This window comes from Sminthopsis crassicaudata, chromosome 2 (genome assembly GCF_048593235.1).
Source record: "Sminthopsis crassicaudata isolate SCR6 chromosome 2, ASM4859323v1, whole genome shotgun sequence".
Lineage (NCBI taxonomy): Eukaryota > Metazoa > Chordata > Mammalia > Dasyuromorphia > Dasyuridae > Sminthopsis > Sminthopsis crassicaudata.
The window spans coordinates 533,725,338-533,750,439 of record NC_133618.1 but is presented as its reverse complement, the minus strand read 5'-3'; the positions used below and the strand labels follow the sequence as shown (position 1 = coordinate 533,750,439).

Below are 25,102 nucleotides of genomic sequence, written 5' to 3'. Positions count from 1 at the left end.
ATAGTTTCTCTTATTCTTTTGCAGAGAAATCCACCATCATATAACAATGCATATAATTATATGTCAGTGTGTAGATACAGATATAGACTTAGGTTGAATGGTATTAATTAGATTTATTTTCTCCTTTTAAAATAAAATTCTTTGTTAAAAGGGATCTTTTTGGGATCTAGAAGGGAGAACACATGAAAATCCTGCTGATGTAAAAACAAAATATATCCCAAAAATCTATTTAAAAAACCTCTTCTTTCAATATCCTAGAAGAGATGTTTGTAACCTAGAGTCCATGAATAACTTTTTGAGGAAATTTGTGAATTTGTGAAAAAAATAACATATTTATTTTCACTAATCTTTAATTGGAATTTCACATTTTCTTTAATTATAATTAAAACTATGTTTGTTATTCTAAGAAGATATCCATAGGATTCAACAGACTGCCAAAGGGGTCCATAACACACACAAAAAAAATCTTAGGAACATTTGACCTTGTATCTCTAAGGTCCTTTCCAGCTTGAAATTCCATAATTATGACTTTCAACATATTACATTTATTTCTTAAGCTCTACAGATCATATGACTGATCCCAGAACTAGGGGTACTTGTGAAAACAGCTTCTCGCCTAGGAATTACTACACTAACTGGAAATCAAAGTCTACTGCCAAATAAGGTTCCACCCTCACACACACACACATACTTTCCATGTACTCACATATATACACACACTCCAGATGCACGGAGCAGAAAGTTTATTCTCTTTCTCATGGAAGCAGACCCTGGAATAGGAATATCCTTAAGGCCAATATTTACTCAGGTAAATCAGAATCAGAGAACCATCTGGGTTCTTCTGTGCCCCAAAAAGTGGCCACAGTACCATGGCAGTCTGTCTAGATTTACCTATTACTAGGAATCATGCAACACTGCAGCCACATCCTGATGTTTGTGCCCAGCCAGGTAGGGCACCAGCTCACCTTTACCTTTGTCAGAGGCTCTGATATATGAGGGAAGCCGAGTATGGGAAACCTGCCAAGTTTCTGCTAGTGTATAGGCAACTCTGGAGACTCCAGATACATCACAAAAACAGACAGACTTGGAACCCTAAACTAATTTCAAGTGGAGGATTCCACCTAAAGGAGGTGGAGGTGGAGAATTCATTGGGAAACAATATGGCATAGCAGATAGAGCCTTGCCATTGGAGCCAGGAAGAGCTGAGTTCAAGTCCTGACTTTGACACCCACTGGGTGTGACCTCAGGCAAGTCACTTAATTTCTCAGTGCCCTAGGCACTTGAAGACAAAATATCACTAGCAGTGGTAGAGGGACTTTCTTCATCTCAGAGTCCCCCTTGTCAATGAAATCATAGATCTAGTTCCTATCTCATAAGTTTTTCTTGTTATTCAGTTATTTTCATTATGTTCGACTCTGTGATCCCATTTGGGGTTTTCTTGGCAAAGATACTGGCAAAGATAATTTTATAGATAGGGAAACCAAGGCAGAGGGTTATGTTACTTGCCCAGGATCACACAGCAAGTGAATGGCTGAGGCCAGATTTAAACTCAGGAAGATGAGTTTTTCTGACTCCAGGTGCGGCGCTCTGTGCACTATGGTGCTATCTAGCTGCCCATGCCTTAAATAGAAACAGTAAAAAAAACATATTTGAAGTATTTCAGAACATGAAGGATTTAGATTTCTTTTAATTCTTGCTTTAACCCTTCAATAGTTTTTAAGTGATATTTCTATTGATCACATACTATTTGGGAAATCATATAAATAAATATTCATAAATACTATGTTTGTGAATATAAGTGCTAGTTAATAATTCAATAAATTGCATGTTAATTTAAGGGAAAAAAATCACTGTATTATAAATTTAAAGCTGGAAGGGCCTTAGTCACATCACTTCATTTTATGGATGAAAATATGAGATTATGTCATAAAGAATGAATACTAGAATTAGGAAATGAATCATGGTTGCATTGAACCCCATCCTTGTGACTGAAACAACAACAACTACAGTAGTGAAATTAATGGCTGGCCAGGGAACTTGTATGCCTCAGTCTTCCATTGCTTCCCATGGGACACTAAAACTCTTATAACAAGAAGATGCAAATAAGGTATATTAAGGTCACGTATTTTGGTTACTATAGCTGGAATGATATTTTAAGCCAGATCCTATCTATTTAGAAGTAAGAAAAATAAATATTAATAGGCAGAGTTAGTACTATACATTATTAAATAACATTGGAGTAGAACCTTGGGATTCAAAATTGGAAGGGAGACTATAGACTATCTAATCATATTTTACAGACAAGGAAACTAAAGCCCAGAGATATAGAGTAACTTACTACAAATTAGTGGCAGAGCTAGAATTTGAATCAAAGGTTCTGATCCAAAATCTGGTGCTATCTCACACTCTATCACATTGTCCCCCATGAGCTACTGACTCCCTTTACTATGCCTGTGGACCTACTAGTTTTCATTCTCTCCTTTTCTGATATTGGGGGGAAAATACCAACCTGAGGAGCAGGAAGTCTGGTCCTGTCTTGGAAGGATTTATTATATTCTTTGTAGAACAAAGTTCTATAGAATATGTACTTTGGAATTTAAGGGCAAAGACCTCAAGGTCATAGCCATTGCTCCAGGATACAAGGTTTAGTTTTATAACATTAGCAATATGGTATCTCAGGGATGAACTTAACCAAGGTTGATTAAGCATAGGGAAAATTGATGTGCAAATTTCACATTAACCAGAATCAAAAGATGTTAACTTTGGAATTAACTCTTTCTAATGAGAATAGAATTGCTTGTTGTTATTATTCCTTTGATTTCTTTTACATGTGATCACTATTTACATGGTTTTGCCTCTTCAAAAATAAATTAAAGTTTGAAACATGCTGTTGTTGTTAAGATGTCCTATTCTTCATTTAGGGTTTTCTTGGCAAAGATTTTGGAGTGGTTAGCCATTTTTTTCTCTAGCTCATTTGACAGAGGGGGAAACTGAGATTAAATGACATATTCAGGGTCATTTAGCTAGTAAATGTTTGAGGTTGGATTTGAACTCTCAAAGATAAGTTTTCCTGATTTTAGGCCCAAAATTTTATGCACTATGCTACCAAAAGTAGATATAATTGTTTATATAGGTACATATTTAACAACTGGTTCTCTAGAAAAGTACATATAACAATTTTTAAATTTAATCTGGATTATGAATATTTTCACTATTATCTTCTTAAATCAAGAAATCAACAAAGCAATAAATAAAACCTGATTTGTAGTGTTTGCCAATTTCTGAGGTATAAATGCTCACTGAAAATTTAATAGTTGGCACTCAAGAATTGTTATGAGCTGGTTCCAACATCCTCCCAAATGTCAATATGTCAAGCATCTATAATTTCTCCAGTAGAGACACTCTGTTAAATCAGATTAGAACTCATCATTACCTTAGCAGACAATTCTCACATAATTTCCTGGGCACCCAGCAGCAAATGTCAAAACCTGGATTTAAATCACACCTTTTGACTTAAAAGTAATGGTAAAGTAGAAAGTGCTTCATAGTTAGAGGTCGTTGTTTTTGTTTAGTTGTAACGGATTCTTTGTGACCCAAGAACTTGTCAGAAATTTTCTTAGCAAAGATAATGAAATGGTTTGCTATTTCTTTCTCCAATGTGTCCCCCGTTTTAGAGATGAGGAATTGAGGCAAATGGGAATTAAATGTTTTGCCACGGGTTACACAGCTAGCAAGTGTTTGAGGTCATGTTAGAATTCAGATTTTCCAGACTCCAGGCCAGAGCTCTATCCACTATTATTTAGCTACCCCTTTGGTTAGAAGATCTTTATTCAAATCAAGACTGATATTAACCCTTGTGTGATTATGAACAAATTATTTCACCTTCCTGGATCTCAATTTCCTTCACTGTAAAATGAGGGGAATGTTTACTTTCAGTTCTAGGTCCATGATTCTGTAAGATTAGATCTATATCATGTGGACCTTATCTACAGAACTTTTCTATAAAATTGTATTATTGTTCTCTAAATTAGTAGCTCAAAAATACTTTAAGAATATTTAACATATATTGGATTACTTGCCATCTAGGGGAGGGGATGGGGGGGGAGGAAGGGGAAATTGGAACACAAGATTCTGCAAGGGTCAATGGTGAACAATTATCTTTGCATATGTTTTGAAAATAAAAAAGCTTCAATTAAAAATATACATAACATTGATATCTATAAAAATACAAGGAAGACCTAATTCATATTTTGGAAAATGCTTACATACAAAATGCTCAAATAATTAATAGCATAGCTTAAAAAATAGATCTCATATTTTTGACCCTTGTACTATACAAATCAACTCAAAGCCCCTTTGACACAGTCACACCTTTAGGTGATGGATAATTAGTATGGTAAGCTTACATATAGGAAAGGGATTTGGTGTTCCAGGCTGTTTTCCTGAAGATTAGCTTTGGTAAATCCTGTCTCAAGTCAGAATTTCATGTTGGAGAGTGAAGTGGGATCTGGCTTTTATTAAAATCAACAAAACATCTGTAAAAACACCCTAAGCTGGGTTTCCCAGCCAAGCTTTTTGGGAAGGGTTTGCTATGCTAACAAACAGTGAAACTGTGCCATAGCTGAGGGTTTAGCCAGAGTTGAGGAAAGAGCAGACTAACTGGCAAGGTGGCCTGGACATTTTGAGTTTATTGTGTGGAAGCAAGGACAAGTGCCATTACAAAAAGGGAAGGGTAGGGTGTAAACAGTTTGGGGAAAAGGAAAAGAAGAATAAGGAAAGGATGGCACAAAGTTTCCAAGACATAAGATCCAGCTTGCCTAGCTTTGGGAAAAGTCCAAAAGGAAAACTTTGTCATAGGCTGGAAAGAATCCAAGGAGTTTAACAAGTAAATGGCCGGCAAGCTACACCTGGAGGAGACTACTTAATACAGAGTAACTGGATGTTATACTGTGAAGGTAATCTGACACCACAGAAAATATTAACTCTAAAAACTTTTACCTTGAGGTTTCTTATAGTAATATCCAATTGTGTTCTAAAAGTGTGTGTGTGTGTGTGTGTGTGTGTGTGTGTGTGTGTGTGTGTACAGTGTGTGTGTGTGTGTGTGTGTGTGTGTGTGTGTGTACAGTGCAGAAACATGAGGAATCAATGGTTGACTAGAGAAGTCAATGAAACTGTAGGAGCAAGGGGGCACTGAATTCAGGGACATGGTAGTGAAAGATAAATCTTTTCCCTTCTGTCCCCTTGAAAATAGAAGGTATGTTAAAGAAATCTAAAATCTACTTTTGAATGATCTGTAGTCCAGTACACAGTTTACCCCGGTGGCCAAAACGGTACAGAAAACATACAAAAATTCTTTACTTCCACACAATCTCTCCTGCTGGGGAAAAATGAAAAAAAAATCCATCAAATAATTACAATAATAAGCTTCATTTGCATAAATGGAAGCCTATGTAATAAAATCACTGCTTTTGTTCCCTCTGTGATTCACTGAAATTGGGGAAGGAACATGGGAAAGCTGAACTGTTTCACTGTGCTTCCTCTTGTTAGGACTAGATAGCCAATTCATTAATTCCAAATGATATATCAGTTCATCATCTCAACGGGCCAAAGCGAGCCTGGGACCTTAGAGCCAATTATTTTTAATTCACTCCATAAGAGGAGATAGATATTTTTTGTTTTGATTGCACAGGGTCTGACACACAGAGGGCACTAAATAAATGTTTACTGACTGACTATGAGAGTAAACTATGTTGTCATCAATCAACTAGGTTGACATTAAAAACTTCTGGTCTTTGAGCAACTCCCACACTAGCTTCTGAGGATTCTAAATGGTAGCACAATCTCTCCACATACCTCATCTCAAAGGAGTTTTATTTGAAAAAAAGTAAGAGCAGAAAAATAGTATCTATTCAATCTTTCCTAAAGATTCTCTCCCATTTCTATTTGGTACCATTAAGTTTACACATACAGGGCACTATCTAAGTGCCCATGCTGGGATAAATGGCTGTTTGGAACGAGGAGATGTTCTTTAAAATGTAGTTGCCTTGCCAATACAAATATATAAATTAAGAAATCGACACCAGTACAAAACATCGAAACTCGTCCTTGGGGCGGCCCTTGACCATTCCAGCGGTTCTGTCGGACCCAGGAAAATAAAGGTGGTTCTTCTGCAGAGCTGTAATGATGGCGAACATACGCTTAGACAAAGCCCCTTTTCCTTTCATAGCCCCCATGAAATCCCTTGGTGTCGTCAGGGCCTCTGGGCAGCCTCAGCACCCCCACGGGAGACCCGTTTGCATTCTGGACTTTGCGGGTGAGCAGCGGGCTGGCGGCCGGACTTTTCTCCTGCGTCCCCAGCTGGGCCAGGCGCCGCCTCTGTACCCAGGGGCTGCTGGAGGGGGTGACGCTGCTGTCGGAGGAGTAATCCATCCCCTTGGGAACAAAGTCGGGGCCGGCACCGGAGCTGAGCACGGCCTCCTCGGCCAGGGGAGACTTCTTGGACATTCCTTTCCGCTGCAGCAGAGGGCTGCTCCAGGGACTGGAGCGGGGGGAGGCATTAGGACTCAGGTGGTGGTTGTGGTAGAGGGAAGGGCTAAGCTTGCTGGCAGCCACATACCGCCTCTCCAGCATGGGGGAGGCGGGGTTACTCTCGGGGTCTGAGGAGCTGTTGGCTGAGGACTCGTCCCCCAGGTACTGGAGCTCCTCTACTCTCTTATTCAGCGTCTTGTGGTGGTGGGCACTTGAGGCGGGCTCCTCCTCCTGGCTCTTGTCCCTGGGTGCTTTCTTCTTGGGGGCTTTCATACCGATGAGCACGACTTTGATGCTGCCCTTGCTGGGGGATCCCAGGCTCATGGACTCGTGGGCCCTGATGGCAGCGTCCACCTCTTCGAACTCCACAATGGCACACACCTGAGTCCCAACCTGGCTGTACCGGCTGCTGAACTTCCGGATGTCTGGAGGCAACTCTTTCCCCGGCTTGAGAATCCGTACAGAAGAGATGACTCCAAACGTTCCGAAGACCTTTAGAAGGTGCTCCATGACCTTCTCCTGCAGCCTTCCATTCTCCTGGAGCACAGCCAGAGCCCACGGCTTGGGGAACAGGTGGAGGTCATAGACCAGCAGCATCCTACTGGGCTGGTTTTCCACAGGGAAGAAAGGAACGGGTGTAATCCTCCTCACCTTCCGATGGTCCTCATTCAACTCCAGAGTCTCGGAATACTTCAAGGCATAGGCTGTGGTTCTCCAGTCCCGAGTAAGGTGTTTTACCTGGAAAAGGCAAAGTTGAAAGGGTCTTATTTAACTTCTCCTTCAGAATCATCAATTTATACCGACTATATCTATGTAAGGAAGACTCATCTTCCTGGGTACAAAAGCAAATCACTTAACCATGTCATAGGCTGGAAAGAATCCAAGTAAAATGGAGATGGAAAAGGCAAACAACTCTAATATATTTGGCCAAAAAAAAGTTACAAAGTATGAGACATGGCTGAAAATGACTGAACAAAAACAAAATACTTCAATAACTAAGGATATTATTTTGACTTAATAAAAAAATGTTTCTCCTCTTTCCCACCTAAAAAAGAATAAACCATGTATACCATTAATCAACCAAGTTCCCATTAAAAAAGAAGTTCTGTGGTCGTAGAGCAACATATTCCAACAACCTCCTTGGGCTTTGGATAATAGTACACTCTATACACTTCATCTTAAGGAAGAGACTATAATTGTAATTACTGCTGTTGGATTTGCTTTTTATTAGTCACTGATCAATCTTTCCTAGGTATTATTTCCCATTCTCTCTTAGATCCATTACCCTTAAATATATGTAACATTATTAAAACTGTTAAAATTAAAAAAAAAGAAAAGAAGAAAAACAAAAAGTCTTTTTAAACCAATATGTATAGTCAAGTAGGAGAAATTCTCAGATTGGGCATGTCCAAAATATTCATGTCTCAATCTGCACAATGAGTGCACCACTTCTTTGTCAGGAGGTGGGTGTCATACTTCATCACAAGCTACAAATAAAGATGCTAAGTAAAGAAATACTAAAGCTCAGAGATAATTAATGCTCAAAACAGAAAAAAAGAAGGCCTCCCAGAAGAGACTTATACCAGCTGCAATTTGATTCTCCTCTGTACTTAAGGGTTCCTCCAGGGCTCCCTATTGCTACACTTATTTCAAGGGCTCTCTGGGATTTCCTTACAACATTGCAAGTGAGATCAGGAGAATGCCTCAAATTGAATCTCAGAAATATGAAATGGGACAAAAGGAACTGGAAAACTATTGGAGAGAAAATGCTTTGCTTTAGGGCCTTCTGCATTTGAATGGTATGAAAGTATGCCAAAGTACACAAGACAACTTGATGCTTTGAAAAGGATCTTCCAGCTGTGCAACTCATCAAGCTTTGAAGCCTGCTTCCTTTCTGGCTGGGAAGTACTGAGGAGCAAGAATCTACTCTCACATTTTCTCTGATTGACAAAAATCCATGGGGATCCTCCTCTTCCACCTCCATTCCAGGACTACAAAACAGAAGCACCCGTTGGGGGTGCTCCCGCTTCCTCCTTGATATACTGCAATCAGAAGCCATTTAGACTATAGTTCCACCTTAAGAGACCCAAAGGGAGTGTGGTTGAGTCAGAGGCCCTGGCTTTGAATATTGACTCAACTATTGCCTGCATGATCTCAGACAAGGCATTTGGCCTTTCTAGGTGAATATGAGATCCACAAATTTAGAGACATTTCTACTCCGAATATTCATGTGGACTACTTGTGCCTGACACAGCTGTGAAAGAGTCTTCTGATTAGACAGATCGGCTCCAGTTGGACATGCTGTACCTTAACCCCACTGTAGTGAGGTCAGCCAACTTTTATAGGCCTTAGCTGCTCATCGGTAAAATAAGGAGGTTGGACTAAGTGGCTTCTAAACTTTAAATCTATGATCTGTGAGCCAAGAAACTTCTCAAAAGGGCTGGCAGCCAGGGTGCCATAGCACACTGGCTCTGGAGTCTCGAAGACTCATTTTCCTGAGTTCAAATCCAGCTTTGGATCCTGTCTGATCCTAATCCTTAATCCTGTTTGTCTCAGTTTCCTCATCTGTCAAATGAGCTGACAAACCACTTTCTGTATCTTTGCCAAGAAAATCCCAAAAGGGGTCTTAAATAGTTGGACTCAACTGAAATGCAATTAAACAACAACTCTCGAGCTACTTTTTGCTACTTCCTAACCTCAGATTGCTGATGGAACCCACCAGTTTAAAAGTTTGAATTTCACAGAACCCAAGGACTATTGGGGCTCCCCTGAAGCTGGCTAATCTGTGCCATCACAAAGTTTTATTCCTGATATCCAAGTGCATTAGAGTGATTCTGTGACCAAAGTGACACTCTTTTATAATCTTTTATATTATAACTTATAACTATAATATAATTTTATAACTTTTATAATCATCTATAGTTCCAATCTCAGACTATTTCATAGTATTTAATCTAAATCCCTTCTCCTATTATTTAAACTCACATCCTCTTCCTCACTCTTTGCAAAAGGAAATAGAAAATTATTGATCTGATGTAGTAGATATTTGTTTTGTTTGACTACAAAAGAGGGCTTCTATTTTGGGAGGTGGAATATGAGTAAAATGAAGAACTGGGAGGTAGGGACAACCATGACAAAAAAAAGATAAAAGAATCAATGAAACCTTTAAAAATACACAAATGGGAAAAAGGAATTCATAAAGGGATATAGACAAGCAGGATAGTGTTGGACCTAAAGTCAGGAAGGTAGATGTTGAGTTCAAATATTATCTCAGATATTTCCTAGATGTATGACTCCAGGTAGTCATTTAACTTCTATTTACCTTAGCTCCCTAATCTGTAAAATGGAAATAATAATAGCATTTGACATTCAAGTGAAGATAACATGAGAAAATTTGTAAAGCACTTGGAAGAGTTTAAAGCCCTATATAAATGCTCACTATCAAATAGGTTGATGTGTGTATGTACAGACACATATATTTTATGTAATACACTCACAGTTTTATACACAATCCTCTTTTCTGACTTTCTTTGTTTATGAAAATGTTATTGATGATTTTCTATTTCACAATTTAAAAATTGTTTAAAGAAAATTATCAGTCTGTCAGAAAAATGAGTTAATTTCTCTTGAATGCATTGAAACAACTTCCTCAAATTCAGTCTTACCTTCTTGAAAGATGTGAGTAACTTGACACTCACGTATCCTTGCTTGTTCCTTCTAACGTGTTTGAGCAGGAAGGCGTCTTTTTCTAGGTTTTCATCTGAGAAATAGAACTCAATCTGATCGACCAGCTTCAAGATTAACTCGTAGCTTGGCGGCTTCCAGTCCTGGTCCTGGTCAGAACCATCATTCTCCCCTCCGCTTGTGGTTGTGCCACTAAAACCAATAAGAAATATTAAATTTATCATGCTAATAACCATTTTGTAATTGATCACAGGAGAAAGAGGAACACCACAGTGAGGGTGATGTGCTAAAGTTTTCTTTTTTTAGAAAAGGATTCACATCTTGAATGTGACTTCACAAAAGAATTACTTCAAAGTTGGTTCCTAACTATGCTTCAATCTAATGCTCAAAAATGTCTTTATCTAAGAATATACTATTCATTTCCTAACAAAGGACAAGGTATAAAATGGAACAAAGGACAGCTAGGTGATACAGTGGGTAAAAGGCTGAGCTTGGAATCAGGGAGATCTGACTTCAAATCCAGCCTCAAATACTTACTTGCTGTAAAACTTTGTCACCTAACCCCATTTACCTCAGTTTCCTCATGTATAAAACAAGCTGGAGAAGGACATGGCAAACCACTCAAGTGTCTCTGCCAAGAAAACCCCAAATGAGGTCACAAATAGTCAGACATGACTGAAGTGACAACAAAAATTATTTTCATAAATAATATATATGTGTATTTTCATGCATATAAATTAATTATTCCTTTTGCAATTTAATTTTGGCAAAGAAATTTTTGACAAAATGTGGATGCTGATATAAGGATGAAAATAATAAGAATTTTAAGTCATTAACCCATAGGGAGTCTGAAAACTACTTTAAATCACCTTATTGGAAATACAAGAAAAATGAGTGCAATAGACAAAAACAAAACAAAACAAAACAAAACAAAACAAAACTTGGGAACTGTGGTTAAGGATTGGCAGAGACAATGGTGTTTTGCCCCTTGATGGAGATAAATTTGGTGAGAATTTAAAAAGTGGTGATCTGCTCTAATAGAGAGAGTATAAACAGTGAGCTTTGAAGAACAAATTCCCTGCACACTTTACCTTGGTGGAGAAGGCAGCAAGGGTGGGAAGGATTTCTCTCTCTTCATTTCTGCTCAGCATTGGAATAGTATAAAGGGAAGTTCCAAAGGTGTGATGAGACAGATATAAACTTAAAAGGAAGTAGTCCCAAAAAAGAACTGGGAGACGACTACCTAAATCAAAATATGGTGCTCTTTATGTATATCAAAGGGAGTAGGCCAGCTCAAGAATCAGCCCAATGGTCTCAATGCAAAATGTGACCAAGGAATGAAAAGCTGATGCTAAACAGACCACATTCAATTTACATCCTGTTCTTTGCAAGGCAAGTTAGAAAGACTCCACTCCCTGGTTCCCCTTTAAAATAGAGAGTCTGAAGGGATGGAACAGATACCTGGATGTCTCCCAACCATGGAGGTATTTAATAAGGGGCTAGATGAACAGTTGGCAGAGATACAATAGAAAAAGGATTCAACTGTGGATGAGAAGTTAGATTAGAAGGCCTCAAAGGCCCCTTTCAACTCTCTGATTCTATACAGCAGATCTAAGTATCATAAAAACATAGGTGTCTGCACTCGGTGGAAAAAAACCCAACCACATAGGGATAAATCACAGGGATAAAGATAAATTACAAAAATGGAAAGCAGCCACCCAAAGATTTTACAGGATGTTAAAGATGAAATTGTGTAATTGTTTATCAAAATGTGCAACCTGCTACTTAAATGAACAGTTATTAAAGGACTAGAAAGTAGAAAATGAAATTCTTCCTCTTATAAGCATTTCCAAAGAGAATCAAAGAAACCACAGATTAGTGAGCTTATTATATATCAGTCAATCTCGAAGATTCCATAATAAAGCATACACTCATTGAACATTTAAGCAAATACTGCATATGGCTGCAAATAATGAACTATTAAAATTTGTAAAGAATCACAAATTATAGATGACCCAAAGAACAACGTTTTATGAAACTCACATGAGATATATCAAGTGAAATAAGCTATTTGAATACTACACTACAAAGTATTGTACAAATGAAAGTTACAGTTGTTATCAGGCAAGTTTATTATTAATAACAGCTTGGTTTAAAAAACTTTCAGATAATATATGGGAATAATAAATCTATGGTATGTCTTCCCCTGCAATGTCATGGTGATAAAAAGTCATGTGTCACTTATTTGTAGTATAAAAGACAGGTATCTTTGAGAGAAGAATGGAACAGGATGGTTAGTAAAGTTCTGAATATTGCTCATCTACAAGGGTCCTTCAGGTGCTGAATCATGGTAGATTGTCCTTTTGGCCATACCTTTTAATGGTTTGGATATATATATATATCAGGAAACATTTCAGAGAACTGCTAAGTGACGACACTGGACACTAGAAAGGAGAAGAGTCCAAAGAATTGTCTAAAGAATTGAGGGTAAAGGTGAACAGGTGGAGAAAACCAGGAACCAAGGCTTATCTGAAGAAGCAGCTCTGGTGCCAAAGGGATTTAGCTTCTGCTGGTGATAAAATCTGCACAGACATAATGAGAAGTTGTTTTCTATAGCCACAGCTAAATCTTGTCAGTCCCAGAAACTGCACATCAATTCCCCCCATCCCCTTACAAAGCTTTGCTGAGTATTGAGACACTAAAAAGGCTTCTGCCCAGTAGAGTATTCTGGGGAAGTCAAGACACTATATATATATATATATATATATATATATATATATATATATATATATATATATATATATATATATATACATATATATATATATATATATGTGTGTGTATATATATATATATTAGAAATAGGGTTCTTAACCTGGAATTGTAAAGTGGCTTTTAGGAGGAATCTATAAACTTGAATAGGAAAAATATTATGATTATTTCAATGTCATTTGTTCTCTATGTAATCCTATATGTTTTATTTTATATATTTAATTTTTTTTTCTGAGAAGGGGTCCAATGGCTTTACCACAGTTTAAAAGGGATCCATAATTCAAAAAATAAATTAAATCTCTGCATTAGAAAAATAATCTCTTTCTTTGAAGCACTAGCTACCCTGCCTCTTGGACAGTACTAAGTTAGAAGTCAAATAGTGAATGGGGTGAGAAAGAATGTATTCTCTTGTTTCTATTGTGTGTGTTTCTCTAGCTGTACCAGACATAATGCTAAATGCTGGGGATACCAAAAAGGCAAAAGAGAATTCTTACTGATAAGGAGTCTAATGATGGCAACAACATGCACCTATGTACAAACAAGAAATACATACTGGGTACATTGGAGAAAATTGGGAAGGAAGTCACTAATGTGGAAGATGGAGAAAGACTTGAAGAAAGCCAGCTAGGAGATGGGGATGAAGAGGTGTTTGTGAAAGCAGGGAAAATGTGGGAAACTGGAAAATGGGATGTCTTGGTAAGGAACAAAGCCATTGTTACTAGACAGTAGAGTAGGTGGAGAGGAACATGGTGCAGGAAGACTGGAAGGGTAGAAAGGGTCGGATAGCAAGGGCTTTCAGAGCCCATGGGAAGGTGATAAGAGATGATTGAACAAGTAAGGGGAGGTGACTAACCTAATAAGGTCTGTACTCTAGGCAGAGCCTTTGGATAACTCAGTAGAGAACAGATTATATTGGGGAAGACTTGGGGCAGGGAGACCTATCAGCAAGCAGTTGTAATGGTCCAGGTGTGAGGTGACAAGTGCCTGTCAAAGGAAAGAGGGGGACCTAAAGGAGAAATGTTACCTGGAAGAGTCAATAGGTCTTGGCCACTGATCAGCTACAGGGAGGTGTAACCGGTAAGAGAACAAGATACTGAGTCTGATTCCAAGTTCTAAGCAAAACCAAGAATGGTATTTTTTGCAGAGGTAACAGGATGAATAAAGTCTATCCTGGTCCTAGCAAGTTGTACACAACAGAGATCTATAGTTTCATGTACAATCTTTTTTTTTTTCTATTCTCTATGCATACAGAAATATCTACTAATATTTGAAAAGAATCTGTAAGTCTTAAATTATGATTTAAATGCTAGTTGCTATCATCATCACCATCATCACCGTCATCATCATCATTATCATTTATTGTTTAAGTTCAGAATAAAAATAATAAAAAACTCTACACTGGCCACATCAATTTGCACTGAATTTAGCTTATTGTTCTATATTTTAAGAAGAATATTAATAAGCTGTAAAGCAAGCAGACAACAGGGAAACAGGATGGTGAAGAGCCCTATGTTACTATTATGAGAAGCACTAGAAGGAACTGGGAATGTTTAGCTTTGAAAAGATAAGACGACTTAGTGCAGATATAACAATTGCTTTCAATTATTTGAAGGGCTATCATATGAAATTTGGAGAGTAGGAGAGACTAATATACAAGATACCTAAAGAAGAAGATGCCAAAGGTGTGGAAGAATCTTATTAATATTTTTTAAAAATGAGAGAGCATCAATAACACTAATCATTGTGTCTACTTTCCCATCTCTACAAAAATTTATTTTTTATTTATTTTTTATTACCCTTTAGCTTTCTTTTTTATTGAAGCTTTTTATTTTCAAAACCTATGCAAGGATAATTTTTCAACATTGATCCTTGCAAAACATTATATTCCAATTTTCCCTCCTTTACCCTCATCCCATCCCCTAGATGGGAAGCAATCCAATATATGTTAAACACAGTAAAAATATATTCGACAAAATTTTATGAAAGTCATCGTGACAGAGAATACTAGTAGAGAATAAGCAGGCCTTTGCAAGTGACATTCAACAATTGGTCACATTTTTACTATTTCATAATCAACTGAAAGAAGTAAAGCATATAAGATCCCTTTATGCTTCCTGTTAACTGATGAAAAAAAGCATTTAATTTTGTAGACCAAATTCTATCTTACAAGTTGAATCTTTTACAAGGTGTTTCCCAAAAATACATTGATATCATTCAGAATTCCTTAGAAGATTTAATCACAGAAATAATCCCAGTCCTTGACCTCATAATAAACACACAGTGAATACAGAACATACCCACCAGAGCTGACCATATTTCTATGACTTTATACAAATCACTGATTTAAAAAAATATATGTTAAAATCACAATCATCCAAAGTGATCTTTCTTCAATCTGAATTCTGCAATGGATCTCTTCCATCATAAATGGCATTGTGCTGATTGAATCAAACCCTACAATCCTAGAGAACCTTTCGAAAGATATTTGTCATCACTCAAAGAGATCTGTCCATTTAGACAAGTGGATGAAGGAAATCTACTTCTCAGATTTCAATGTGGATTTTGATAAATATTCCATAAAGTTCAAGCAACAATATGCATATCTGGGGCAGATAGTAAAACTGTGAGATGAGGAATACAATGGCTTACAAATTTTAAAAAATGGGCAATGGAGACATACATATTGAATGCCCCTAATAAGAACTCTAAGATGAGTTAGTCATGTGGAAAGGAATGAATGGCAGACAGCCAAAGAGCTCTACAGTGACCCTTGTGATGTTGGGAGACACTGAGGAAGGTCTCCAACACACTGAGTGGATTCCTGTGTAAAATGTCTGGGAGGACTTGAATTGGAGTCACACAGATGGCGTGTAGGTATGGACAGGTCACATTCTGTACTATGTGGAGGGAACTCCTGGATCAATGAAGCCACAGATGATGATTACTTGAATATCATGTAGAAGAGCACTTAGACATTTTCTCTTTCCTGTAGAATCCAGAATTAGAAGTAACGGGTGGATGTTTCAAAGAGGAATATTTGGGCTTGATGTAAGGAAAAACTAGCTGTAACAGATCTAAAACTATTTTATAAAGTAGTGGTCATCAAAACCATTTGTTACTGGCTAAGAAAGAGTCAATCAGTGGAATAGGTTATGTTCACAGGACAAAATAGTCAATGACTATAGCAATCTAGCGTTTGACAAACCCAAAGACCCCAGCTTTTGGGGTAAGATTTCACTATTTGACAAAAACTGCTGGGAAAATTGGGAACTAGTATGGCAGAAACTAGGCATGGACCCACACCTAATACCATATACCAGGATAAGGTCGAAATGGGTTCATGATTTAGACACAAAGAATGAGATTATAGACAAATTAGAAGAACACAGGATAGTTTACCTCTCAGATCTGTGGAGGAGGAAGGAATTTGTGAACAAATCCTAACAAACAAGAGATCAATATTGATCACAAAATAGATAATTTTGATTATATTAAGTTAAAAAGTTTTTTACAAACAAAATTAATGCTGACAAGATTAGAAAGGAAGCAATAAATTGGGAAAACATTTTTACATTCAAAGGTTCTGATAAAGGCCTCATTTCTAAAATACATAGAGAATTGACTCAAATTTATAATAATTCAAGTCATTCTCTAATTAATGAATGGTCAAAGGAAATGAACAGACAATTTTTCAGATGAAGAAATTGAAACTATTTCTAGTCATGTGAAAAGGTGCTCTAAATCACTAATGATGTAAGGAAAAACTTTCTAAGCTATTCAAATGGATCATTGATTTTAATCAAGAAGGAACCTCTGAGATCATCCAAGTCAACCTCATTTTATAGACATTAGAACTGTGGTCCAGAGAGGTTAAGTGATTTATCCAAGTTCACATTGGCAATAAGTAACAACATAGGGATTTGGACTTGTCTCCTCTGTTTACAAACCCAGCATTCTTCCTACAATGCTACTTGGTGGTTTTTAAACAAATACTGGACATCATGGATGTGGTAGAGAGGATTCTTTTTCAGATCTGAGCCAGCTTGGATGACCCCTAATGGGGGGTCATTCAATTCTGATATCGTGTGAATACTGTGACGTGGCAACTGAAGAATCTAATATCATTCCAGCCAACTGAAGGGCATAATGTCTACCACTAGGAAGGTAAACAGGCCCACTATACCCTGTCCTGGTTGGATATCTTTTGTACTACATTCAACTGTGGGTGCCATGATTTAGGACACCAAATTGTTAAAGGCCTCTTGTTCATATTATGAGGATCTGCTGAAAGAACCAGAGGTGTTTAGTTCCCCCAAGAAGAGTCTTAGAGACAACACAAGAGCTGTCATGTATTAGTCTCTCTTATGAAAAATGAATGATTAAATTCATTCTCCTGGGACCCAGAGAGTAACACCAGGACCAATAGTTGGATGTTGGAACAAGGTTAATTTGGGCTGATAACAGGACAAACACTTAATAATTTGAGCTATTCAGAAGTAGAATGGACTGCCTTAGAAGCAGTAGAAAGTCTTCAAGAAAATGCTGAAGATCACTTGGTGGCTTTGGTTTGGAGAGGATTGTTTTTATTCTTTAGTTGGACTTGATAGCCTGTGAGATCCTCAAAGTTATGACTGACTGGTGATCAGGGTTCAGGAGCTGAAACACAGAAGCCTGCTAGAACAAACATAGGAAAAATAGTCTCTAGACTTTGAATACTAAGCCAAGCCAAAGAGTATTCTGAAGTCTGAAGGACATAGATGGCAAGTGTATTGCCATTAGCTATGGTACAGAGCAGGAGGACTTAGGGGAAAAAAAAAAAGATTTCTTGGGCTTTATGCTATTGTCTAGAATTAAGAACCAGAGTAGCAGATTTAAGAAGCTTAAAAATCCACCTAATATAAAGACACCTAAGATATCATCAAACCTTCTATTCCTTCACTTTATGAAGAAACTGAGGGTTTGAGAAAGGAAATGATTTTGCCACGATAATACAGCTAATTAGTGGGCAAGATGGGACTAGAACCCATGCAATGCTTCTTCCCCCACAACCAAAATGAGTAAGTCACCTTATAAAGGATAATGTGCTTGAGTGGTATATATTACTAAGGTATAGAGTGGTATAAAGTTTGGGGAATTCAACAAGTGAGGGAACTTTGCAAATAGAGTTAAGAACCACAAATGAAAACTTCTGTGAATCTACCCTTCAGCCACTTACCAATCTACAAATCTCTCACCATTCAACTGGGGAGAGGGGGAAGGATACTGAGAAAGAGAGAGACAGAGATACATAGAGGGACAGAAACACAGAGAGACAGAGAGAGGGAAGAGGGAGATAGAGAGGGAAGAGTGAAGCAGACAGTGGGGGAAAATGAGGGAGATAGAAAGGGAAAGAGGAGATAGAGGCAAAGAGAGGGGGGAATGAGACACAGAGAAGGGGGAATGAGAGAGACAGAGGGGGGAATGAGAAAGTCAGAGGGGGAATGAGAGAGACAGAGGGGGGGATGAGAGAGACAGAGGGGGGAATGAGAGAGACAGAGGGGGAATGAGAGAGACAGAGGGGGGAATGAGAGAGACAGAGGGGGGAATGAGAGAGACAGAGGGGGAATGAGAGAGACAGAGGGGGAATGAGAGAGACAGAGGGGGGAATGAGAGAGACAGAGGGGGAATGAGAGAGACAGAGGGGAATAAGAAAGACAGAGGGGGAATGAGAGAGAGACAGAGGGGGAATGAGAGATAGGGGGAATGAGAGAGACAGAGGGGGGACTGAGAGAGACAGAGGGGAGAATGAGAGAGACAGAGGGGGAATGAGAGAGACAGAGGGGAATAAGAAAGACCGAGGGGGAATGAGAGAGACAGAGAGGGAATGAGAGATAGGGGGAATGAGAGAGACAGAGGGGGGACTGAGAGAGACAGGGCGGAATGAGAGAGACAGAGGGGGGAATGATGAGAGAGACAGAGGGGGAGAATGAGAGAGACAGAGGGGGGAATGAAGAGAGACAGAGGGGGGAATGAGAGAGACAGAGGGGGGAATGAGAGAGACAGGGGGAATGAGAGAGACAGAGGGGGGAATGAAAGAGACAGAGGGAGAATGAGAGAGACAGAGGGGAGAATGAGAGAGACAGAGGGGGAATGAGAGAGACAGAGGGGGAATGAGAGATAGGGGGAATGAGAGAGACAGAGGGAGGACTGAGAGAGACAGGGCGGAATGAGAGAGACAGAGGGGGGAATGAAAGAGATAGAGGGGGGAATGAGAGAGACAGAGGGGGGAATGAAAGAGACAGAGGGGGGAATGAGAGAGACAGAGGGGGGAAGGAGAGAGACAGAGGGGGAATGAGAGAGACAGGGGGGAATGAGAGAGACAGAGGGGGGAATGAGAGAGACAGAGGGGGGAATGAAAGAGACAGAGGGGGGAATGAGAGAGACAGAGGGGGAATGAGAGAGACAGAGGGGGGAATGAGAGAGACAGAGGGGGAATGAGAGAGACAGCGGGGGGAATGAGAGAGACAGAGGGGGAATGAGAGAGACAGAGGGGGGAAGGAAAGAGACAGAGGGGGAATGAGAGAGTCAGAGGGGGGAATGAGAGAGACAGAGGGGGGAATGAGAGACAGAGGGGGAATGAGAGAGACAGAGGGGGGAATGAGAGAGACAGAGGGGGAATGAGAGAGACAGAGGGGGGAATGAGAGACAGAGGGGGAATGAGAGAGACAGAGGGGGGAATGAGAGACAGAGGGGGAATGAGAGAGACAGAGGGGGGAATGAGAGAGACAGAGGGGGAATGAGAGAGACAGAGGGGGGAATGAAAGAGACAGAGGGGGGAATGAGAGAGACAGAGGGGGAAATGAGAGAGACAGAGGGGGAATGAGAGAGACAGAGGGGGACTGAGAGAGACAGGGGGGAATGAGAGAGACTGAGGGGGAATGAGAGAGACAGGGGGGGGGATGAGAGAGACAGAGAGGGGAATGAGAGAGACAGAGGGGGGAATGAGAGAGACAGAGGGGGGAATGAGAGAGACAGAGGGGGAATGAGAGAGACAGAGGGGGGAATGAGAGAGACACAGGGGGAATGAGAGAGACAGAGGGGGGAAGGAGAGAGTCAGAGGGGGGAATGAGAGAGACAGGGGGAATGAGAGAGACAGAGGGAGGAATGAGAGAGACAGAGGGGGGAATGAGAGAGACAGAGGGGGGATGAGAGAGACAGAGGAGGGAAATGAGAGAGACAGGGCGGAATAAGAGAGTCAGAGGGGGGAAGGAGAGAGACAGAGGGGGGAAGGAGAGAGACAGAGGGGGAATGAGAGAGACAGAGGGGGGAATGAGAGAGACAGAGGGGGAATGAGAGAGACAGAGGGGGAATGAGAGAGACAGAGGGGGGAAATGAGAGAGACAGAGGGGGGAATGAGAGGGTCAGAGGGGGGAATGAGAGAGACAGGGGGAATGAGAGAGACAGAGGGAGGAATGAGAGAGACAGAGGGGGGAATGAGAGAGAGAGGGGGGATGAGAGAGACAGAGGGGGGATGAGAGAGACAGAGGGGGGAAATGAGAGAGACAGGGTGGAATAAGAGAGTCAGAGGGGGGAAGGAGAGAGACAGAGGGGGGAAGGAGAGAGACAGAGGGGGAATGAGAGAGACAGAGGGGGGAATGAGAGAGACAGAGGGGGAATGAGAGAGACAGAGGGGGAATGAGAGAGACAGAGGGGGGAAATGAGAGAGACAGAGGGGGGAATGAGAGGGTCAGAGGGGGGAATGAGAGAGACAGGGGGAATGAGAGAGACAGAGGGAGGAATGAGAGAGACAGAGGGGGGAATGAGAGACACAGAGGGGGGAATGAGAGAGAGAGGGGGGATGAGAGAGACAGAGTGGGGAATGAGAGAGTCAGAGGGGGGAATGAGAGAGACAGAAGGGGGGATGAGAGAGACAGAGGGGGAATGAGAGAGACAGAGGGGGGAATGAGAGAGTCAGAGGGGGGAATGAGAGAGACAGAGGGGGGGATGAGAGAGACAGAGGGGGGGATGAGAGAGACAGAGGGGGGATGAGAGAGAAAGAGAGGGGATGAGAGAGACAGAGGGGGGAATGAGAGAGACAGAGGGGGGAATGAGAGAGACAGAGGGGGGAATGAGAGAGACAGAGGGGGCAATGAGAGAGTCAGAGGGGGGAATGAGAGAGACAGGGGGGGAATGAGAGAGACAGAGGGGGGAATGAGAGAGACAGAGGGGGAATGAGAGAGACAGAGGGGGGATGAGAGAGACAGGGCGGAATGAGAGAGACAGAGGGGGGAATGAAAGAGACAGAGGGGGGAATGAAAGAGACAGAGGGGGGAATGAGAGAGACAGAGGGGGGAATGAGAGAGACAGAGGGGGGAATGAGAGAGTCAGAGGGGGGAATGAGAGAGACAGGGGGGAATGAGAGAGACAGAGGGGGAATGAGAGAGACAGAGGGGGGATGAGAGAGACAGAGGGGGGAATGAGAGAGATAGAGGGGGGAATGAGAGAGACAGAGGGGGGAATGAGAGAGTCAGAGGGGGGAATGAGAGAGACAGAGGGGGGAATGAGAGAGACAGAGGGGGGGAAATGAGAGAGACAGAGGGGGGAATGAGAGAGTCAGAGGTGGGAATGAGAGAGACAGAGGGGGGAATGAGAGAGTCAGAGGGGGGAATGAGAGAGACAGAGGGGGGAATGAGAGAGTCAGAGGGGGGAATGAGAGAGACAGGGGGGATGAGAGAGACAGAGGGGGGAATGAGAGAGACAGAGGAGGGAATGAGAGAGTCAGAGGGGGGAATGAGAGAGACAGAGGGGGGAATGAGAGAGTCAGAGGGGGGAATGAGAGAGACAGAGGGGGGAATGAGAGAATCAGAGGGGGGAATGAGAGAGACAGAGGGGGGAATGAGAGAGACAGAGGGGGAATGAGAGAGTCAGAGGGGGGAATGAGAGAGACAGAGGGGGGGATGACAGAGACAGAGAGAGGGAATGAGAGAGACAGGGGGGAATGAGAGAGACAGAGGGGAATGAGAGAGACAGAGGGGGGATGAGAGAGACAGAGGGGGGAATGAGAGAGACAGAGGGGGGGAATGAGAGAGACAGAGGGGGGAATGAGAGAGTCAGAGGGGGGAATGAGAGAGACAGAGGGGGGAATGAGAGAGTCAGAGGGGGGAATGAGAGAGACAGAGGGGGGCATGAGAGAGACAGAGAGAGGGAATGAGAGAGACAGGGGGGAATGAGAGAGACAGAGGGGAATGAGAGAGACAGAGGGGGGAAATGAGAGAGACAGAGGGGGGAATGAGAGAGACAGAGGGGGGAATGAGAGAGACAGAGGGGGGAATGAGAGAGTCAGAGGGGGGAATGAGAGAGACAGAGGGGGGAATGAGAGAGACAGAGGGGGGAATGAGAGAGACAGAGGGGGGAATGAGAGAGACAGAGGGGGGAATGAGAGAGACAGAGAGAGGGAATGAGAGAGACAGGGGGGAATGAGAGAGATAGAGGGGGGAATGAGAGAGTCAGAGGAGGAATGAGAGAGACAGGGGGAATGAGAGAGACAGAGGGGGGAATGAGAGAGACAGAGGGGGGAATGAGAGAGACAGAGGGGGGAATGAGAGAGACAGAGAGAGGGAATGAGAGAGACAGGGGGGAATGAGAGAGACAGAGGGGGGAATGAGAGAGACAGAGGGGGGAATGAGAGAGACAGAGAGAGGGAATGAGAGAGACAGGGGGGAATGAGAGAGACAGAGAGGAATGAGAGAGACAGGGGGGAATGAGAGAGACAGAGAGAGGGAATGAGAGAGACAGGGGGGAATGAGAGAGACAGAGGGGAATGAGAGAGACAGAGGGGGGATGAGAGAGACAGAGGGGGGAATGAGAGAGACAGAGGGGGGAATGAGAGAGTCAGAGGGGGGGATGAGAGAGACAGAGGGGAATGAGAGAGACAGAGGGGGGATGAGAGAGACAGAGGGGGGAATGAGAGAGACAGAGGGGGGAATGAGAGAGACAGAGGGGGGAATGAGAGAGTCAGAGGGGGGAATGAGAGAGACAGAGGGGGGAATGAGAGAGACAGAGGGGGGAATGAGAGAGACAGAGGGGGGAATGAGAGAGACAGAGGGGGGAATGAGAGAGACAGAGAGAGGGAATGAGAGAGATAGGGGTGAATGAGAGAGATAGAGGGGGGAATGAGAGAGTCAGAGGGGGAATGAGAGAGACGTGGAATGAGAGAGACAGAGGGGGGAATGAGAGAGACAGAGGGGGGAATGAGAGAGACAGAGAGAGGGAATGAGAGAGACAGAGGGGGGAATGAGAGAGTCAGAGGGGGAATGAGAGAGACAGAGGGGGGAATGAGAGAGTCAGAGGGGGAATGAGAGAGACAGAGGGGGAATGAGAGAGTCAGAGGGGGGAATGAGAGAGATAGAGGGGGGAAATGAGAGAGACAGAGGGGGGAATGAGAGAGACAGGGGGGAATGAGAGAGACAGAGGGAGGAATGAGAGAGACAGAGGGGGAATGAGAGAGACAGAGGGGGGATGAGAGAGACAGAGAGAGGGAGAGGGAGATGGAAGGCGGGAGTGAGGGAGAGAGGGGGGATGAGAGAGACAGAGAGAGGGAGAGGGAGATGGAAGGCGGGAGTGAGGGAGACAGAGAGCCAGAGAAACACCACAGGAAAGGAGACAGTTTGGATTACACAGATAATGGCATCCTGGGGCGGGGGGCCGGGGGGGGGGGGGAGTTAATATTCTTTTACCACACTCTCGGCGTTGGGAGCTGGGAGGGGGCACTTAGTTCTTAGTTAAAAAAAAAAAAAAAAAGTGATCTGGGTGCATTCAGCCCGGGTGAGTAAGTTCCATCAGTGCGGTTCCCATGGGCATGCCTGGCCAGCCCCCACGCATGGGACGGAGCTGTTGGCACTCGGGTTCAGGGGCATCCCTGCGCTCTCCACCTCCGGGCCAGCCGGGGGAGGTCCCGACGTGCGGCTTTCCGGAAGAAGCCCTCAAACTCTGCAGTACCGGGATCGGAGAGAGCCAGCATGGGCCCCCAGCTCTGCGGGCCCTCCCCTCTGATGCGGGCAGGGGCCGGGATGTGGCGCTTGCTGCGTGCGTGTCGCCAGCGAGCGCGGTCTCGGCGCCCAGGGCTAGCTCTCGCAGCCTAGGGGGGACCCCGGGGAGGGAGGGTCAGAGCCCTCGCTGCGCGTCCAGTCCGCGCGCGGCCGCCCGAGCAGTCCTCCGGCGCGCCCCCTCCCCTCACTTTCCCCATCCCACAGCCCCCGCCCCTCCGGCCTCCCCCGCCCCAGTACCTGGGGCCGCGGCTAGGTTCGTCCTCGCTGGCACTGCCCCACCCGGGGCTGAGATAGCGAGCCGCGTCCCCGTCGTCTTCCCTTTCCCCGAACCCCCCCATCGCGGCCCCGGCCTCTTCGTCCCCCTCCTCTTCGGCCGCCTGGATGGCTACTCGAATCTGCACCGGATTCCTAATCCCGGACCAAGCCTCGTATTGCTCCTCCTCTCCCAACGCATCCTCCTCTGGCCCTGCGCCGTCCCCGCCGCCCACCTCCATCTGCTGAGCCATGGCGGAGCCGGACAGCGGGCGGAGCCGAGGGGCCGGGGCTGGGAGCGTGGCGGCCTCCCCTGCCTGCCCGGGTCTGCCTGTCGGGTTGGGGGCGGCGGCAGCGGGAGACTGGCTGGGGCTCCGGGAGGGGAGGGACTTGAGGGGTCGGAGCTGCCCCTCTCCGGGCGGGCCGGCCTCCGGAGCAGCAAATTTGGCTCGCCAAGCACTGGGCTGAGCCTTTCCTTTGGGGGAAAGGAGGGGAGGGGGGCTGGAGGATGAGTCAACTTCAGTTGTGCTTTTTGCGTCGCGATCGGGGGTCAGCTGATGTCTGTCCGGGAATTAACCCCCCAATTCCCGACACTCCACCTCCCTCCACCCCCATTCATCTCAAGTTGCACGGAAGCAAGGGGCCCTAGTCCAGAGAGAAAGTAGCATTCAGTAGTGCGGGAACCAGAGGGAGTGCTCGGAAAGATTTCTGGAGATCGTGGTCACCTTAGCATTTCACAAATGGAGAAGCTGAGTCCAGACTAAATGACCATCAGTAGCAAGCGACAGAGCTTGTATTTAAATCCTGGGGCTCTGGCTCCAGTTTCAGACCAACGTCAT

The 25,102-nt window shown here is 43.1% G+C and overlaps 1 protein-coding gene across 2 annotated transcripts; it reads right to left on the bottom strand.

The window, feature by feature from the left end:
- Positions 1-3,705: 3,705 nt before the first annotated feature.
- On the bottom strand, positions 3,706-24,817 carry LARP6 (La ribonucleoprotein 6, translational regulator). 2 transcript variants are annotated; one of them, XM_074294666.1, is made up of 3 exons: positions 24,249-24,817; positions 10,194-10,404; positions 3,706-7,266 (listed from the first exon to the last, which is right to left on the bottom strand). In XM_074294666.1, exons 1-3 carry the CDS (start codon positions 24,515-24,517, stop codon positions 6,199-6,201), a joined length of 1,548 nt encoding a protein of 515 aa, XP_074150767.1. In that variant the 5' UTR covers positions 24,518-24,817; the 3' UTR covers positions 3,706-6,198. The 2 variants fall into 2 exon arrangements, with proteins under 2 accessions (XP_074150767.1, XP_074150768.1); XM_074294667.1 differs by having other exon boundaries at positions 24,500-24,746.
- Between the last annotated feature and the right edge of the window lie 285 nt (positions 24,818-25,102).

What these genes read in the sequence shown, in the direction of transcription:
- LARP6 (XM_074294666.1), bottom strand. Translation starts at nt 24,517, where the DNA reads ATGGCTCAGCAGATGGAGGTGGGCGGCGGGGACGGCGCAGGGCCAGAG. An exon ending in GAACCTAGCCGCGGCCCCAG is followed by an intron (nt 10,405 to 24,248) that starts GTACTGGGGCGG and finishes TATTGGTTTTAG; the next exon opens with TGGCACAACCACAAGCGGAG. An exon ending in TACTCACATCTTTCAAGAAG is followed by an intron (nt 7,267 to 10,193) that starts GTAAGACTGAAT and finishes TGCCTTTTCCAG; the next exon opens with GTAAAACACCTTACTCGGGA.